General features: G+C 41.0%; 1 protein-coding gene across 2 annotated transcripts in view; it reads right to left on the reverse strand.

Moving 5' to 3' along the window:
• Positions 1–18,958, reverse strand: part of iffo2b (intermediate filament family orphan 2b) — a 35,246-nt gene that overhangs the window by 9,275 nt on the left and 7,013 nt on the right. Inside the window, exons 2-3 of one of the 2 annotated variants that reach the window (XM_074643652.1) lie at positions 3,520–3,580; positions 1,064–1,171 (exon numbers count right to left, since the gene is read on the reverse strand). In XM_074643652.1, the coding sequence (XP_074499753.1) occupies positions 1,064–1,171; positions 3,520–3,580 (169 nt within the window). The remainder of the gene's footprint in view (positions 1–1,063; positions 1,172–3,519; positions 3,581–18,958) is intronic. The other variant, XM_074643661.1, reaches the window with a different exon arrangement.

Genomic DNA, 18,958 nt, shown 5'->3' on the forward strand with positions numbered 1-18,958 from the left:
CAAAACGTTAAGTTCTCTTAAGCTTGTGTTAACCACAGGCCTTATTTCAGGCATCTAACCAAAAACCCATTAAAAACCCATTGACCTCCAGACGAGGGAACCAGAAGAGCTAAAATGCTAACTCATTTCCTCCTGTAGCACTCTATTCTGTTTGGGTAAGATTTGGTAGGCAGATATAGATTATACAAATAGGTCGTATATATTTTGATTCTTCCTGCTACAGTGAAAGTTTTAACAATAGGAGCAACGACAAGAGGGTCACCACATCTAGAGCACAAAAAAAGATGCCTAACCACTAAGTCTAACCTAAGAGATCCACTACTTCTGCATCACTTACCCGTCTCTGGATTCACACATAGGGGACGAAGTCAAGCACAGAAAATAATATGAAAAATGTACAATGTACAGATGCCAAAAGTGAAGAGAGGCAGGATAAACAACAAAGCTTTCCAAAAACAACCAAAACAGCATCCGACTTTATTTATCCCTGAGCAAGCAGTAGCTGTGACTGGGCCCGCTGCAGTATATTATAACTGTATATCACACTAGAGCAGACCTGCCAGAGAACAATACACGGTTGTACAGAACAGGAAGTGCTCTTGATCTACAGCTGCTATTTGAGCTTTTTTCAATGGATGCTTGTCTTAGAGGCTTTTCTTGCATTATATATTATTCCCAAATAAGGAAGGAAGGAAGGAAGGAAGGAAGGAAGGAAGGGTGGATGTGGGTGTTTAGTTTTGTTATCTAGACCTGTATGAATGACAGCCTTTATCACAATGACGCTTAGGAAAACAATTCTTCAGACACTGTTGGCATGCTTAACATGATTGAGTATGGGAGTTAACACAGCTCTCTTTCTATGGTGTGAAAGCTCTGTCAGACTCAGGGAAGTGATGGTGACATCACCTTAGCAATGAACAAATACGTAACATCACTCATCTGACTCTTCTTGACCTCGACCTAGCACTGAACAAATAGTCACATCACTCATCAGACTCTTCTTGACCTCACCCTAGCACTGAACAAATAGTCACATCACTCATCAGACTGTTCTTGACCTCACCCTTGCACTTACATCGGACATCAGACTCTTGAAGACCACGAGTTCAGCCTTCAGTCTGTCCACTTTCTCACTCAGCTCATCCTGGACCTCGGTGGACTCCTCGGCGCTCTGAGAGGACGCCACAGGGAAAGGGTTCAAATAAGACACACAACGGGTAAACACAGATACTATTAGGGTTAGTGAAGAATGCTTAACAACAATAAACTCGCAAAATAACATTCCATAACTCAATAAATGTTTATAACAGGCATTCGGGTAGATAAAAGACTTGCATTCAGATAAGGCCCTTCAAATCAAATAGAGCTTTTGTACTGTTATACAGTTTTATACTGGTTACTGTTTAGCTTTTTATGATCAGTACCCAGAGGTCATAGTTTCCTTTCCATTTCATATTTACATAACTGAGATGATGCAAATGTGAGCCTCTGCTGAAAGCATTTAGCGATACTCATAAAGTGTTTTAAAACAGGAGCTGTAGCCGTGTAAGGGAAGGTATTCTTGCATGTGTGTGTTAACTGAACATACAAGAAGGCAGGACACAGAGGTTTTGGTAAATTAGAGAATGGGAAATATGCTAATTCTCTTTGTTGTCAAGAGTTAGGTGTGACAATCGATACCACTTAAATGCCTGTAAAAAAATGAAGACATTATATCTTGATTGTTTAATTTGACCAAAAACAAAGTGGAAAATAGTCATATTGGGGTTTTACAGGCAGTTGTGTGCCAGACTATGTGTTAGCAAGACACAGTGATTCAGGTAACCAGCAGAGACTGTCAGAAGGTACTGGCGAGAAATAAAGAAACACATTTTCGTAGTGTCTAAACAGTTGAATTATAACTTATGTGTCCGTCACGTGATGCCATTGGGGCCAAATAGACTTTTTCCCATAGACTTACATTGGGAAAGAGACGTCTGTAAATCAGCAGATATTTTTTTTTAGTTGAAACAACTTTCCAGTACGAACTATTTAAATCATTAGGGCCTAAAAGTTGTAAAATGCACTAATAGCCAAATGATTTTCCTTCCTTTGTTCATGTGAATGAGACCCAGACCGCGGCTGGAGCGAGGGCTGGGAGACGGAGTCAAAGGAAACGCTACTGCGCCTGCTCTATGGGCCACATGGATGCAGAAGATCGCCGGAAGATCCGGATAATTTATCTCTCGGCAGTTGAGCCATTTTGGCTTCATGCGCCACTGAGCAACTCTCATAGGAATGATCGGGAGCCCTCCTACAACGCTGTATCCAGTTCTCTTCATACATCAATAGCATAACCCCCAGTAAACCACAACGTGTTGTTTGTACACAGGCTGGTAGGTGGATATTGTTTCCATTTGACAGAGCCAGTCTTTATGCTAAGCTAAGCTAACAAGCCTCTGGCTGTAGCTCCACATTTACCGTACAGACATGAGAGTGGAAAGCGAAAGAAATCGAATAAACGTGTTTACCAAGTTGTCAAACTTATCGTTTATGGTTCAACTAAAATCCTGTCTACCAAAACATCTTGACCCTCCTAAGCTAGCTACACTACATTCAAAAACTTTAAAACTCTCAACTGGTACTCAAATCTGTTTTTAGAACATCACATCTAATTTCCCACTAAATGCGTGGCTTTCCTATTTAGCTAGTAAACATGTGCTCAGCAGTTTTAAGACTGAACTGACAAACACTAAAAGATAACCCTATTGACTTTCTTCTGTCATTAGAGGAGTGCCACTTTTTGTTTCTGTATTAAGTCCGCGCACGGTAACAGCCCTTTGGCTTTGAGCCCTTGACAATAAATGGCTGTTTGCACTGAATTTTCTATCTCTCAACAGATTTCCAGGACTTCCATACACAGCGGCATCGGCCTGTGTGCTCTAAAAGGTTAAAACCCCCGTGGGATGGCACTCCACCTCTCTATCTGGGGTTTTGCTGACCCAGAATCCAAGACATACACGCATGCTGTCACTGATCGATTTGCGCAAAAGTAGAGAGGAGAGGATGCCGACGAGATGAGGTACTCTCACCAGCTGTGATGGTGTATGTTTTGTGATATAGCCTCAAGGTGTCACACTGTAAATTGATTTTGCCTCTACATCTATTTCCACGTCCTGCTCTGAACAGAAACATAATGGTCGTCTGCTGGTGATATTTGATGTTTATATCTTTATCCAGGCCAGAAGGCTCCTCCTGATGGGTTTGTAATGTGGTTTTTATAATCTGACACACATCCTTCTGCTGCTTCTCGTCCAGCTCTGCTGAGTCCACACGCAATGAAACACCACGAAGAACTGAGCTATATATAAATGTTTATACATATGCTGTAGTAGCAGTTTTTTAAAATGTATGCGTACACACGCTTTTTCCTCTGATCGTATTCATGCTCCTTGTCTGCAGGTGGTAAACGGCCCTTGGCAGGACTTCAAAAATCCGTGCATGTTAGTGGAATATATTTCATTGTTGATGTTTCCCAACCTGTCGCATGGATTCCACCGTGAACTCCAGCTGCTCTCGCTTGGACACCTCCTCCTCCCATCTGCAACACAGAACACAGAGGTGGGTCAGTTACTGCTGGGCCCGGTCCCCTGAGGGCCACTAGACAGGTTAATGGTACTTTTGTGGGGATAATACTCCCATCTCTGATTACAAAATGCCCTTGACAGTGTGTGTTCACACGCCAACCTCCCCTCCCTGTTTCCAGTCTTTTGTCTCCTTCCTTCCTTTGTACAGTCATCTTTACAATCCCACCGCCTCAGTAAAAACTATAGAGAATGAAGTTATCCTTCTCCAAACACAACAAACATTACTCATGAATAGTTTTCAAACCTTTGAGTGACTAACAGAGTGACATTTGAGCTTTAACACACCCAAAAGGGTGGAGTATCTCTGCTGCTGCAGCCTGAATTCCTTCATGCTAACTGTATGCTTCTTTCCTCATGAGGTCTCAGGAGTGAGTTACAAGATATCATATCACTGATGACAATTCAAAGCAAATGCAAATCTTTAGTGGTGCATCCATGACCTGGATGACTGAGAACCTTCACACACATCTTTAGTGGTGCTATTGAAAGAGATAAAACCTATAGAGTTTAACATGTGCTAACACTAGCGGCCCTTTTGCATAGCCATTAATAGTTATTCCAATATTTACTGAAGATGACTGAATTATTCATCACATCATAATAGGGCCTGATATGAGACTAGATATCGTCGTAGATTTTGGATATCGTAATATGGCATAAGTGTTGTCTTTTCCTGGTTTTAAAGGCCGTATTACAGTAAAGGGATGTCATTTTCTGAACTTGCCAAACTGTTCTAGCTGTTCTATTATTTGGCTTTACCCATTTAGTCATCATATCCACATTACTGATGATTATCTATCAAAAATCAGATTTTGTAAATATTTTGTGAAAGCACCAATAGTCAACCTTTAAATATTGTCTCCATATTGATATCAAGGTACATCATAGTCACCAGTTGTGCAGATGAATCAAACTAAAACACCCAGCTCATATTATTGTTTTAGTCAATGTGCAAGCAATAAGATGACTCAGACTAAGAGTCTATCGCCATGCTAGCCACTCTGTGAGGCCGGGCACAGCGGGGCTTTGAGCTAAATGCTAAAGTCACAATGACAATGCTCAAACGCTGATGTTACGGAGGTATGATAATTTTAGCATGCATGCTTAGCATGAATGTCAAGGGATCATAAATATGGTGACATTTCATCCTGAGGGGGACGTGAATGTGTGAACCAAATGTCACGGCAATCAATCCAATAGTTGTTGAGATATTTCAGTCTGGATCAAAGTGGTGTGCCAACCAACCAACCGACCGTCTGACAAACCATCCCCACAGCCATATACCGCTAGCATGGCTAAAAATAAAGTGCCAGACGCCCCCCATAAGCTGCAGGCTATCATTAGCAGCACAGTTCCACTCATCCGTCTCATGACAGGTCATATCAGTCATCTGCGCCATGGCAGCTATGTAAAACCAAAATTAGGAGCCTCTTTATTTTGCCACAAGTCACAGAGCGCTCTGCATCAGTCAGTTCAGCTGTGTGCTCCTAATACACTCTCGTCCTGTTCCCTGAGATATGAGACAGCAGGCATTGCTGAGTCACGGACGCTTCCCAAAAGAGAAGTCGAGGTTCCGAATGGATAAGGAGCCCATTCAGTAATATGAAGTAAACGCACAGTGACAGACACCCATGTGAGGATGAGCCACTCTGGGACGACGACAGTGGAGGATGTAATGAGAGGGGTTTTCTGTGCGTGTGTTAGGGCGTGTCAGTGGGAACATTTGTGTGTACTGTAGCGCATGCCTGACCATATATGTTTACTGTAAGGGAGAAAGCTGATATAGATAGATAGATAGATAGATAGATAGATAGATAGATAGATAGATAGATAGATAGATAGATAGATAGATGACATCATCAGTGTAGCCTTTACACAGCCTGAAGTCACTCTGGTATCACAACATGCGTCACTAGAGATTCACTTTCTTAACTAAATGCAGCCTTGTTTTCATTCAGAAGCCACTGAATGTACACTGTCTAATTAGGGAGAAGTATTCCTTGGCAGGGCGTGCCAGCTCGCACAGTGATTGAAGCCTTGTTCTAAAAATGCTGGCAGAGCTGCTTTACTGTGTCCACACAACACCCCGCCTGTCTGCCGCAGGACTCTGGCTAAGGTCGATGGGGTTCGCAACTGCATCACATCCTCCGCATCAGTAGTGTTGTCACTTCCTGAAGGAACCACGCCGCGTCCTTTGCTTTAATAACCGCGGGTGATAACTGGACAACGTGATTAAATCGACTTACTGATGGAGGGAAAGCCTCCCTGTGTCAACAATGTGTCAAGGCCATTTATGTCATCCATCAAAGGTAATGGAGTCATTGTCAGAACGAAGTAGCAACTGCTTCCACATTATTTGGAGCAGCTATAAATTCAGAGATCCATAAAAGCCTTAATGGAAAACCACCGACTGTTTTCAAGCATCCAGATAAAAATGGCTAATCCAAACAAAGATGACACCACCGCAGAGAGAAAGTATTCTGTCTGGCCGGTCTGCCATATCTGTGGTTCTTCCTGTACCTTTGGCGTGACTCAGTCAAACGAACACACCCGCCGTCTCCTTACAAGGACAAAGACGGCAGGAGGGTTGGAGCCTGTGTCAACTCATAGTCGACTGCTCACCACCAGGCACGGCCTTTGTACTCTCGCTAACTGTGCGGTGTTACAGATGTGTTAGTTCATCCTGCAAAGCCAACTGAAATTGCTGCAATAAATTCAGTGGTTTCTTTGGCATGTTTGGGAGGCAAAAATAAACTAAAATAGATAGAAGGCAAAGCAAAAATTCAATTATGCACATTTTTTATGAGCCACATAAAGACACACGAGAAAATGAAAAGCCCCGTAAAGAAAGAACCATCTGTTTTTTGTTTTTGAGCTATTTTAGAAATGTTTCCTCCATTCCAATCTGGCAATGAACATAGGGTAAGTGTTTTCTTAAAGCGGCAGTAGGAAGAATGTTTTTGGCATCATTGGGCAAAAATTCCATAATAACCTTTCAGTATATTGTAATTCAAGTGTCCTGAGAGAAAACTAGACTTCTGCACTTCCTCATGGCTCTGTTTTCAGGCTTTAGAAAATCTAGCCCGTGACGGGAGACTTTGGCCAATCACAGGTCAATTTCAGAGAGAGAGCGTTCCTATTGGCTGTTCATTCAACGGAGGCAGCTGTCAATCATCACTCGCAAACTCCAATCAGATGATCAAACTAGGCAGCACTGATCAAATATGAATCAATATTCTGTTACTGTAATGCCTATTTCTCTCCTCAAATGTTTTCAGAAACATCTTGTAGTGAACTGTTTAGCTGTAAAATTAGAAAGTTTGCTCCGGCTGGTGGGTGGTGCTTGGTATTTCCTCAACTGATCTCAACATGGCTGCCGGGTCACAAACTTTCTCATTTTACAGCTAAACAGTACACTACAAGATGATTCTGAAAACATTTGAGGCGATAAATAGACATTACAGTAACAGAATATTGATTCATATTCGATCAGCGTTGCCTAGTTTGACCGTTTGATCGGAGCTAGCGAGTGATTGACAGCTGCTCAGAGACGACAAGGCTCCAGCTCAGCTCTGATTGGTTGTTTTCCTCAGGTCTGTGAAATCTTGCAGATGCCGTTAGTAGCACCGGAGGACACAGAGGCACATGATTTTTTCAGATTACCTGTCTCGTGCACTACTGTCAGGATATAGTGATCGTTTTATAAAAACAACTTTTTTTAATCATATTTGCTTCAATTCTACCCACTGCTGCTTTAAATCAGAAATGCATCATTAACTAAAATAACACAAATTGTTCAAATGGAATTAATGAAGGAAAAAAAGAGACAAAATTTCACATTTCAATGGATGCAAAAAAAAAACACAACTACATATTCTGTGATTCATGAAAAACTGATTTAAGAGGATACTGCGGTGCATCACTGAGGGAGAAAGATGATGTGTCTCACATCAAACAGACAGTTTCTCATACAATTTTTTATCTGATGAACAATAGCATTCCTGCAGCGCCTGCCAACTAACACTCCCTGCCTTGTGCGGTATGTCTGGGAGTTTGCACGCGAGCTGCCTCGATGTTTTCCCATCACCGTGCCAGAGGAGAACGCATGCACACATCCAAATCTGTTGCACTAACGTTCCTGTGCGTGATAGTTTTGTTTTTAATGACAGCGTTCATGGTGATATCTTTATGGCAGGATCCATAATGATTTAATCTGGAGGGGTTGATTTATCTCTGCCAGAAGTAAAAAGAAGAAAAAATATTTCCTGGAGGTGAAATGATTCTGTTGTGCAACAGGCGGTAAATACCAAAGGGGCATGGGATGTGCAGTAAATATCAAAAGGAGCGCAGGGAAAACTTTGAGGTGTGGTTGCGTTTCATTCCACAAAGCCGCTGTGGCTCATTGCAAATAAAAGTTTGAGTGAGACAACACCCTGTTTAAACTATACGATGTACTGGAAAGCGTTACTTAATGGGTGGAAATTCTCAGAAACTAGACATCAAATTAAAAGCTCAAAAACTGAACCTATGTATTAGAGCAGATTAACCCTTAAGCTTATACCCTTAGAGACTTTATTACACCCCTTCTGATTAAGTCAGTGTATTCAATATTCCTGCTACTCCTCAGTTGATTTTAACAATGTTCTGGTGCCAAAATGCGGTAGTGATCTTGTGTCCTCATTTAACTTGTGTTTTTTTTCCAACAGCTATTTAGGCAGCCATTTAAATCAATGAGGGTAAGCTAGATAATAGAAACCACTCTCTGTATAATGCAATACCACATACTACATCCTCCCAAATGATTATACAGTTGGATAAACATTGCCTAGACTGCCTTAGTTTTAGCTGGTGTGTATATCCCCGACAAACATCATAAATAAATACTTAATTGCCAACTATTTTGATAATTGATTAATCGGTTTGAGTAATAATCTTTTTTTAAAAAGTCCAAATTCTCTGATTCCAGCTTCTTAAATGTGAATATTTTCTGGTTTCTTTCCTCCTCTATAACAGTAAACTGAATATCTTAGAGTTGTGGACAAAACAAGACATTTGAGGACGTCATCTTGGGTTTTGGGAAACACTGATCGACATTTTTCACAATTTTCTGACATTTTATAGACCAAACAACTAATCGATTAATTGAGAAAGTAATCGACAGATTAATCAACAATGAAAATTATTGTTAGTTGCAGCCATAGAAACAATTGCATTACATATATCCAAACCTACCTATTTCAGGAATAGAGTATTTAAAATGCTTTTGTAATCCTTACCAAAAAATAAAAATCTCTCCTCTTGGAAAACAAAATTTAGAGGAATCAATCAAACACTGACAAATACTGTCCCCTATATTAGCTACTAGCACAATTTATAGACAACAACAATGGAAGTAGTAGGTAGTTGCAGCCCTAATAAATACCTACATACACAAATAAATACTTGAAATAGAAATATGGTAAATTTTGGGGTTTATTATTGTTCTAATGTTACAAGTAATATCATTTTAATGTATATATTAATCTGTGTTGTATAAGTCTAAGGGTGTATAAGGAGATATGGGAATATTTGGGCAAAACCAGAGCATGTATGAGTTACTAGAGGTAACTGGAAACAAATTATTATCAGTCTATGTTAGCAATACACTATCACTATAACCATAATAATCGTATTATTGAGTATTCCTAATGCTATTGCTCAGCCTTCCTACACCTGATGTGTTAAATAACAATAATAATGTTTGTCAGTAGAGCCTTCATTTATTCTTTTTTTTGTGAGGACACAAATTGTAGTGTGCGTTTTCTAAAGCAAAACAGAATCTGAACACTATAAAGAGATTTTAATAGGGCCATTACAATTCATTCTCATGAGGGCAGGCGATAGTAAGACAGGAAGTGTTATATGATAACTGATTGAAGGATCAATACATCTGGCTACATGCAGGACAAACACCCATTCAGCTCAGCTGCTCGTATGAAATGAGACCACTGACGGCTTTGACAAATCACAACTGAGAGTCACGTGATTCCCCCTATGGAACCCTATAGGCGCCTATATAATATCTTCGCCATGACACCAGCATTCCCCACCCTCTATGTGCAATTACACGGAGCACAACAGGGGCCATACTGTCAGAGCAGATTGATAATGTTGGGTGTGGAGAAGCGTGATTGGAAGAAGCATCTGTGGCACAGGGATGTGAAATAGTAAGGCGTTCCTGAGAGAGAGAAAAGGGGGAGGTATGACTCTGTAGTAGGTCATCGATTGAATGCCATAATGCTCTGTAAGCTATATAGCGTCCCCAGACACCACAGAGACACATGTGTGGAGTGCTAATGATGCAGCGATGTGAAATGCCTCAGGTAAAGAAGCTCAGGAGACCGCCGTCCGGCTGCTCGAGGGTCTCTGCTGACGAGACGACGCACCAAGGTCAAAGCTCATTTCATTGCTCTGCTCCACCTCCTTCCCTTACCTCAATCCATATCCATAACACAACCAAACACACACATACACACATTTGTCCTCCATCACCCCATCGTCCATAGCCATTTTGTGCCCATGGAAACCATCGGAAGTGCGTGCAGATTAATTCCTGGCTCGCTCAATCATGTAAACTGTGCACTGTGAGATGTGAGGCAGGATCATCGCTCACTGACGGACGATTCATCAGCTTTATGTCCTACCAGCATGGCCAGACTTAAATATAGCCCTCCGTCCTAACCCAGACAGGACACAGACACCACCAGGCCGAGCAGGAGGAATGTCGGTGTTGCTAAGTGACCGCACACATTTTCCCAAGCCACCATGATCACCGGCTCTTAGGGAGTGAGTTCATCGTGCTCGTAGCTAATACAGGGGACAATATTTGTGCGTGTTTGATTGATTCCTCTAAATCTTGTTTTCCATGAGGAGAGATTTTTATTTTTTTGGTAATGTTTACAAAAGCATTTTAAATACTCTACTCCTGAAAGAGGCGTGGATATGCAGTATGTAATGTTATATCGGAATATGTGAGAATAGTCTTTGTTTCTAGGGCTGACGATTATTTTCATTGTTGAATAATCTGTTGATTATTTTCTCGATTAATTGATTAGTTGTTTGGTCTATAAAATGTCAGAAAATGGTGAAAAATGTCAATCAGTGTTTCCCAAAGTCAAAGATGACGTCCTCAAATGTCTTGTTTTGTCCTCAAAGATATTCAGTTTACTTTCATAGAGGAATAAAGAAACTAGAAAATATTCACAATTAAGAAGCTGGAATCAGAGAATTTAGACTTTATTTCTTCAAAAATTACTCAAACTGATTAATCGATTATCAAAATAGTTGCTGATTAATTTAATTGTTGACAACTAATTGATTAATCATTTCAGCTCTAGTTGTTTCCCAACTGTCGTACTGTGTGAATGGTGTCTCTCTACTTAATTTATTATGATTACATTGAATCATGTGTATGTTACATGTCTGACAGTATTACAGTACTACAGTATGTAGTGAGTCTGTATTTGGGACCAGCGGTGCTTTGAGCTCAATGCTAACGTCAGCATGCTAACATGTTCACAGTGACAATGCTAGCATGTTGATGTTTAGCAGGATAATGTTTATCGTCTTAGTTTAGCATGGTAGCATGCCAACATTTGTAAATTAGCACTAAACACGAAGTACAGCTGAACATCATTAGTTTAGCTTTTTTTTTGGTCATAAAATATGAATGTGTACCAAATTTCATGGCAATCCATGCTATAAAATCAAACAAGTCAATGGTGGCGCTAGAGGAAAAGTCAGGGGATCAAAAAAGTGGTACTTTTTTATAAAATATTCAAGTTACTGATATATTCGCACATTTTTTATCTGTTCAAAATGTATCTTAAAGGGAGATTTGTCAAGTATTTAATACTCTTATTAACATGGGAGTGGACAAATATGCTTGCCTTAGGCAAATTCCCAGTAACTACATGCGTGGGTGGGGTGAAATGAACAGAAGGATGATAAATGATACCATGCCTCTTCCTAAGAACCGACTGTCATATGTCTCTTCCAATAAACCAGCTGATCTTCAGACCTTCAGGTTGTGAAATATGACTACAGCGACCAAAAAACTGTCAGCTTTGCTGTGAAATATGAGGACTGCATCCTAAACTACTGGTCATTCCCTCCCGTCTCTCCTTATCGGCCTGCAATGCTCGTCTTTATCTCAAAGGCTTTGGAAGCTGTTAGAGATATTTCTCGCTGAGTATTTTCCCTTTATGAGATAGTTCCTTTAGGGAGGAAACACAGACAGCTTCGAAATCAGGGAACAACATTCCTCAAGGTTATTCATCTTGAGGATGGTAAACTGCTGGCACACATATATATTTATACATGTTTCTTTTAATATAATGTTGTACTTTTGTCTCTGCATATTTGGAAATTTTGAGTATTTTCAACATGTCTGTACCACATTTAATGGCATTTTAAATATCACTTACGTATTTTACACACTGACAGCTGTTGTTGCCTGTTGGGCTGCAGTTTGCCATGTTATGATATGAGCATATTTTTTAATGCTAAATGCAGTGCCTGTGAGGGTTTCTGGACAATATCTGTCATTGTTTTGTGTTGATAATTGATTTCCAATAATAAATATATGTTTACATAAATCAGCATATTTGTCCACTCCCATGTTGATAGAAGTATTAAATACTTGACAAATCTCCCGTTACGGTACATTAAAACATATAAAAAATGTGCGATAATTTGTGATTAATCATTATTAACTCTGGACAATCATGCGATTAATCCTGATTCAATATTTTAATCGATTGACAGCCCTACTGATAATTATTACTACACCGTACCTATTTCCATCGAATTATGTTAATTGACAAATATTGGAATTATCTTTAGACAATTATAGCTTTGCATGATGTTATTATGTTATCTTGCAATTATTTGCATGAATAATTTTACAACTAAGTGCAGCATTTCATTACATTTAGACAAGCTGGTACATGTTCCGGCAGCATAATATCAATTGGTACGCACTTGTCAAATACTGGGATGTAAATGCATGTTCGGAACAGATTGGTTAAAAAAGCATTAACGTTGAGGATGAGAGGTTGTATGCATTGGGAAATGTAATCTGTAAGATTGATGAATGTTCTGTCTTAAACCAGACGTCTGCTTCTTAATAAAAGTTCTTGCAACGGCAGTATGTTTGCACGCCCTTCAAAAGGGGATGAAGCTTCTATAAGCTTCGTTTGTATCAGGGGATCTTCATGCGTCATTAGCAGATTAAAACTTCATATGTAATCTGATGTAAATGCTCGCTCAATGGAACAGCTTTTCAGCATTGATGAATGAGCTCTGAGAAGCAAGTTCAGGCAGAATAAAGTCTTGTAAAACATAGACCAGCTTCAACACAACAAGGCGATATTAAAAAATTAAATATAGCCTGGACATGAATTATGTTCCTGACGTTCTTGGAACGAGGTGAGACTATAACGTACTCTTTTCCCACTGATCAAAACATCCATCTGAATAGAGGGTTTGGTGCAACACCGGTAGATCCTCCCTTGATGGACTGATAGATAATTGGGAGCCAATGTTGTAACATGTCTAATCCTCCGTCCTGTTCCCGGCCCCACAACGTTGCTACACTGACTTTTTTCCAGACACTATGGGCGTGAGCTGGACTTGTTTGCTCTGTGCATTATCTAATTGCTTAACTCCCAAAGCCTGTCCTAGCCCTCTTTCCTCTGGTCGAGGGATGCTGATGTCAGTTAGCTGTAAAGCCTTTAGAGGGGAGGCAAATGCATAGGTGGTGTTCACGTGTAATTACCACCAGTTTCCAACTAATAGGTGTGACCTCAGAGGAATCTGAAAAAAATTGGATAATTGCTCTCAGGGACTTGTGTAAGTGTGTTTATAATGGCAATAATTACTGATAAATCTTTGTAGGGACATGCAAAGGTGTTGCTTGTCTGCGAAACCACCCTAACCCTTAATGGTTTGTTCATGTTCACAATGGTTGACATTTGAATGTCTTTGCTGGCAGAACTGGCAAGAAATCAAAAAAGTTTCTGTCAACAAGAGCTGCTTACTAAGAATGACAGGCAAGCACCTGGGAAGTGAGATTTCCTAGAGAAAGACTCATTACATACAAATTATTGATATATTACCACGCATAATAAATATGGTCTGCAGGGGGTTGGGGGTGGGGGGGGAGGGGGGAGGGGGTGGCAAATCATTGTGACAGAAAATCAGTTTCCCCTGCAGTCTTCACTGCAAACCGACCCCACCTTACGTCCTACAAAGCACACTACTGTGCTGTTAAGTAGTTATTTTCCCACTGATTTTATTCACTGCTGTCTACATTATGTAGTGCCATTACAGGTCTGAGCCCCTGGCTGTTGACTTAACATACAGGACAAGTATGAGATGTTGAACTGCACAAAAACTCTAAAGACTTAACTTGTAAAAACACTAAATAGAGCCTTCTTAACAATCCTGTAATGCGGGGGCTTTGAGTTGGAAGTTCTCGTTGACAAATGATGACATGGATTTGTGAGAGTGCAAACAACGGCTGGCATGCCCAGGCCACGTTAGGGTGGAGCTGCGGTTGAAAAGGAGAAAAAGATGTTCAGTTCACCAGCTAGGGTGTGTTCAGTGAAATTATGTGGGACATAATAGAGCTATGAGACATCACCACTAGACAAATGTCTTTTGAGCCTCTGGGTACACACACCTGTAGGATGACCCCAGGAGTGACGATAAAAACTGCAACCGCTCTATTCAGAGGAAATCTGGTTTCTTCACCATAATTATGTTTCAATTAATGTGGTGCAGTGAACCGAAACTACCTGCCTGGGGGCCACATCCAGTTTTATAACATCCTCCGCATGTTTAGAGTGAATTGTTTTTGTCCCATTTTGAGTTTTAGTAAATAGACTGCATATAGGACCTTGGATAACAAGGTGCTTCACAATATGGCACTCATTCACCAATTCATACACACTCACAATACTGGGCACAGCGAGCTACCACGCAAGGCATTGACCTTCAGGGTTCAGTGTCTTGCTCAAGGACTTGAGGGAACCAACCCCGCGATAAGCGGATCTGACCCACTGTACCTCCTGAACCACAGCCAATTGTAAATTAATAATCAACTAGTCGATTGATTGTTTTGAGTCATCAAATTCTCATGTTCCAGCCACTCAAATGCATCTGAAGACGGCACCTTGGGCTTTGGAAATTTGTTTTTAAAAATTATACAGATTTAGGCTTTCTATTTCACATTTAGCAAACTTAAAGGTACAGTGTGTAGCATTTGGCGGAATCTAGTGGTGTGGTTGCAGATTGCAACCAACTGAGTACCCCTCCGCTCACTCCTCCCTTTCAAAGACTGTGGTAAACGTGAGACGCTGAGTACAAAACCGTGGTAACGCCGTTCGCCTCGCTCAGAGGCCATCCGTATTATAATAACACTACTTTAGGAGCAACAGTAGTCAGACGGCAGCTGGCGGTACCACGGTTTTGCACTCTGCGTCTCACGTTACTGCAGTTTCACAAGCATGTCGGAGAAATACGGTGGCCTTCAGGTAATGTAAAAACGGGAAAGTCTCTCTCTAGAGCCAGTGTTTGATTTGTCCGTTCTGGGCTACTGTAGAAACATGGCGGAGCAACGTGGCGGACTCCGTGAAGAGGACCCGCTCCCTATGTAGATATGAAGGGCTCATTCTAAGCTAACGAAAACACAACGATTCTTAGTGTCAGGCGATAATACACTAATGAAAACATAGTTATGGATATTATATTCCATTTCTGCTAATAGATCCCCCGAAATGTTACACACTGGTCCTTTAACTACACAACTTGTCAGCACAAACACGTAAGCTGTAACCAGCAATTTGATTTACCACCTCACACCAAACACCAAAATGTCTCTTTCTAAACCCAAAAGAAATGTTGAGGTGGACAACTGATAATTTTTTCATGTTGAGTTTAATGTGGCTGTTAGAAATGTCACCTGTAAGAATGATGCTGTTCTCGAGGAATACAATGCCATGACATTTACTGGAGCAGTATGCAGGGTACAAGGGAGAAGAGGGAATGACAAGTTACTCAGCTTCCCCTACCCTGGGAAATTTGATTTTGAGACCCTTACTGTACAATAATTCTTATATTTTCTTCCGCTCAAAAAAATCAAAGCTTTGAGGGATGTGAAGGTGATGGATAAAAGGCTACTTCAGGTTTAGTAAAGAAGGCCCTAAACCGATAAAGGCAATGCAGTATGTGTGATAAAAATGTACACTGAAAACAATATAGCGTACACTTAAATATATATTGATTTTCTTTTAGGTGGCTAAAATATGTTTTTCTGCTGTCCTTGTCCATAGCACTGTATTGCTTTGCTCTGGTGTCGGTATACCTGTCTGTTTCTCGATGCTGGGAGCGTCTCTGACCGTCATCTACTGTAAGTAATACACCCACTATGGATAAGTACCTCATACAACCCCACTTCAAAACAGCTGATCTATCCATTTAAGACCCAATCTGTAAATCTTAACTTGTAACCTGGCGTTTAAAAGACCTGTCAATCATTTTTGGTAGTGATAACTAAGTTACAATCCTGTGTTGGCACGACGACTTTGTTTACATATAGATCACGAATTGTGTCTTTAGCAAGATAACATTTTGAGCCATAATGAAAACGCTGCCACAGAAGGTTAAAGCACTTTATCTCGCGCTACATTAAGAGTTCCAAGGAGCTCTGAGGAGACTCATCTGGTCTACCTTAAGGTCAAGCATGCGAGAAGGCAGAGATTTAAGACCCTGTCAAGACTCCCGCACACCATCTGTCTATCTGGCACATGTACAACATTATATACTGCTCAGTGACGTGTATGTGTTTGTCTTTACGGTACCTGGCAAAACAGCATTTCCTCTGGAATAACAAGCTTTTGAAATACAATGGTTATTAAGTCCGGATGCTGTGTCAGCACATCCACTCCTTTAGAAAAGGTGCAAAAGCTCTTAAAAACTGAGCAGGTCTGAACGGTGAGATACAATTATATGGTGTAAATAAGGATTAAGTGTGATGATTATGGACTTAGTGGTGAGATTTACCTACCAAACTGTCTCTGCCTCAGGCCACCACTGCTGCAAGGCATAGCGATGCTTTTCCAAAACAATCCACCAACTAAACCTACAGTATACTGTACAGCAACACTCTCCCTATGCAGTCGGTGCTTAACGAAAGACAGGTGCATTCCTGCACTTTTAAATATGGCAATGCGCCACTGCTCTCAGATGTATCGATACCCATGAATAATCAACCACAGCTGCACAACAGAGCAGCTCCAGAGGCAAGAACAGAGAGAGCACAAGCACGACGAAGCAGAGAGGGAAACACACATATCATGGTGTCACCTAGGTTTTTCCAGTTAGATCAATACGGACACAGAGACAGACCACATTTCTGTTTTAATAATGTCTTAATAATTGTCTGTGTCCATGGACAACTGTGTTCCTTAAAGGATGAGGCTGGCGTTGTTCTATATTTTTCTGATTGTCTACAAATCCCATGAAAACAGAAAACCCATTAACGTGTTAGTATGTCTTTCCACCTTTCCTGCTCTGTCTGTGGCCCAAGCCCACCTGAAGATGTAAATCCTGAAAAACACATAATCACAAATGTATAGATTCAAAGCATCAGTCATTTTCTAAAGCAGCACTGTAGTTTTTAGCAAACGTTCCTCAAACAGAGGCAGTAAGTGCATTTGTTGGGGGCTATTTTCAGCTGCGGATTAACACACATTTGGTGTTCTAGTGCACCAAACCTTTTTGGCGTCACAAGAATCACAAGACTCTTAATCGCCAAACAACGCCTACTCATGACCTCTCATCACAAGTTGCATAATTCTATGAGCTGTGAGCAGTTCAACCAGCGTGACGTTGCCTTTCACAGATTGATTGAAAAGTTAAAATTTTCTAATATTTCACAATAAAAAAGATAAAGATTTGAGGAAAGCCAGAAAAGATTACAATTTTGTGTTGCAGAAATGTGCTTCTTTTCTTCTCTTCTAACTTATTAATCATCTCCAGACCCCTCAGATTTATATTGCGACCCCCTTGGGGCGTCCTGATCCCCAGGTTGGTAACCATGGCTCTTTACAGCAACATTACAGCGTATGTGCACCCGATTTGACTGTTATCAGGCCATTAAATAGCCATTAGTCTCACATGGGTTTGACTCCTGGGTGAAAACCAGCAGCGTATTTGTGTGTGTATATGTGTCGTGTTCTTTTGTACCTTCTTTCTACCATGATAATAGATGATAAAAACCTACTAGTGGGTGTAGAAGGCCCCTACTGACCCACATCTATGGGGCTTATAGTCACTTATAACGCCTATTTTAATAGCCTGACAACAATCGAATCGGCTGGTATGTGGGATTCACTCAAAATAAAGTACAGTGCCCGTACATGTCCGTCGTAATGAAGAAACAGTGCAACAGTGTGGCTCCTTGATGTGTTTCTGGAGGACAATGTAGGTCTATGGCACAGATGAATAAGATATATCCTTAAACAATTCCAATGGCAACAATCCAGGTTTGTAATGATGATGATGATATCTACAAAATGAATACTTTGTCTAAGTAATAAAGATGACCCATAACAGTACAAGAGACTGCAAGTTCAAAAGCATGTCGTGAGCTTAAGCAAAACACGCCACACAGACGGGAAGAGGGAGTAAACAATATAGGCTCTAATCTGGAGCTCAGTGGTTTTAGTGAACTGAGATCTCTCTATCTCTATCTCTCTCTCTCTCTCTCTCTCTCTCTCTCTCTCTCTCTCTCTCTCTCTCTCTGTCTCTCTCTCTCTCTCTCTCTCTCTCTCTCTCTCAGCAGCAGGGAGTCTTCCACTTCGAGAGGCCCCAGTTCAGCTCGGCGGCTGCGTGCCAGGATGTGGTGCAGGGCTGGCTGGAGGTTGGAGCCTCGGTGCTAGGTGACGGCTTAGAGAAAATCCCTCTCCTGAATAGACGGCCTGGATTATACGCAGGGCAGGTCAGCATCAGACACACAAGAGACGGGTTGAAGAGCCCATCAGCGCAGCACGCTTGCTCTTCGTGGGGGAAATATGATATTTGAAACACAATGCAGCTTTCAGCTTTGGAATCGCGGTCTACCTCGCCCTGTAATTAGTCAGTTCCTTAGTACTGACTACCCGGAACCCTTCGTTCAAAAGAGATGCTCAGCTCTGCCTTTCACTTCTCTTAATCACAGGAAGAACGATCAAAGCCTCCAAAAAAGAAAGTCTTCAGTGAATTCTCATTGCATTGATCCACACACGGCT

The sequence above is a fragment of the Sebastes fasciatus genome, chromosome 1, assembly GCF_043250625.1.
Source record: "Sebastes fasciatus isolate fSebFas1 chromosome 1, fSebFas1.pri, whole genome shotgun sequence".
NCBI classification, from domain to species: Eukaryota; Metazoa; Chordata; class Actinopteri; order Perciformes; family Sebastidae; genus Sebastes; species Sebastes fasciatus.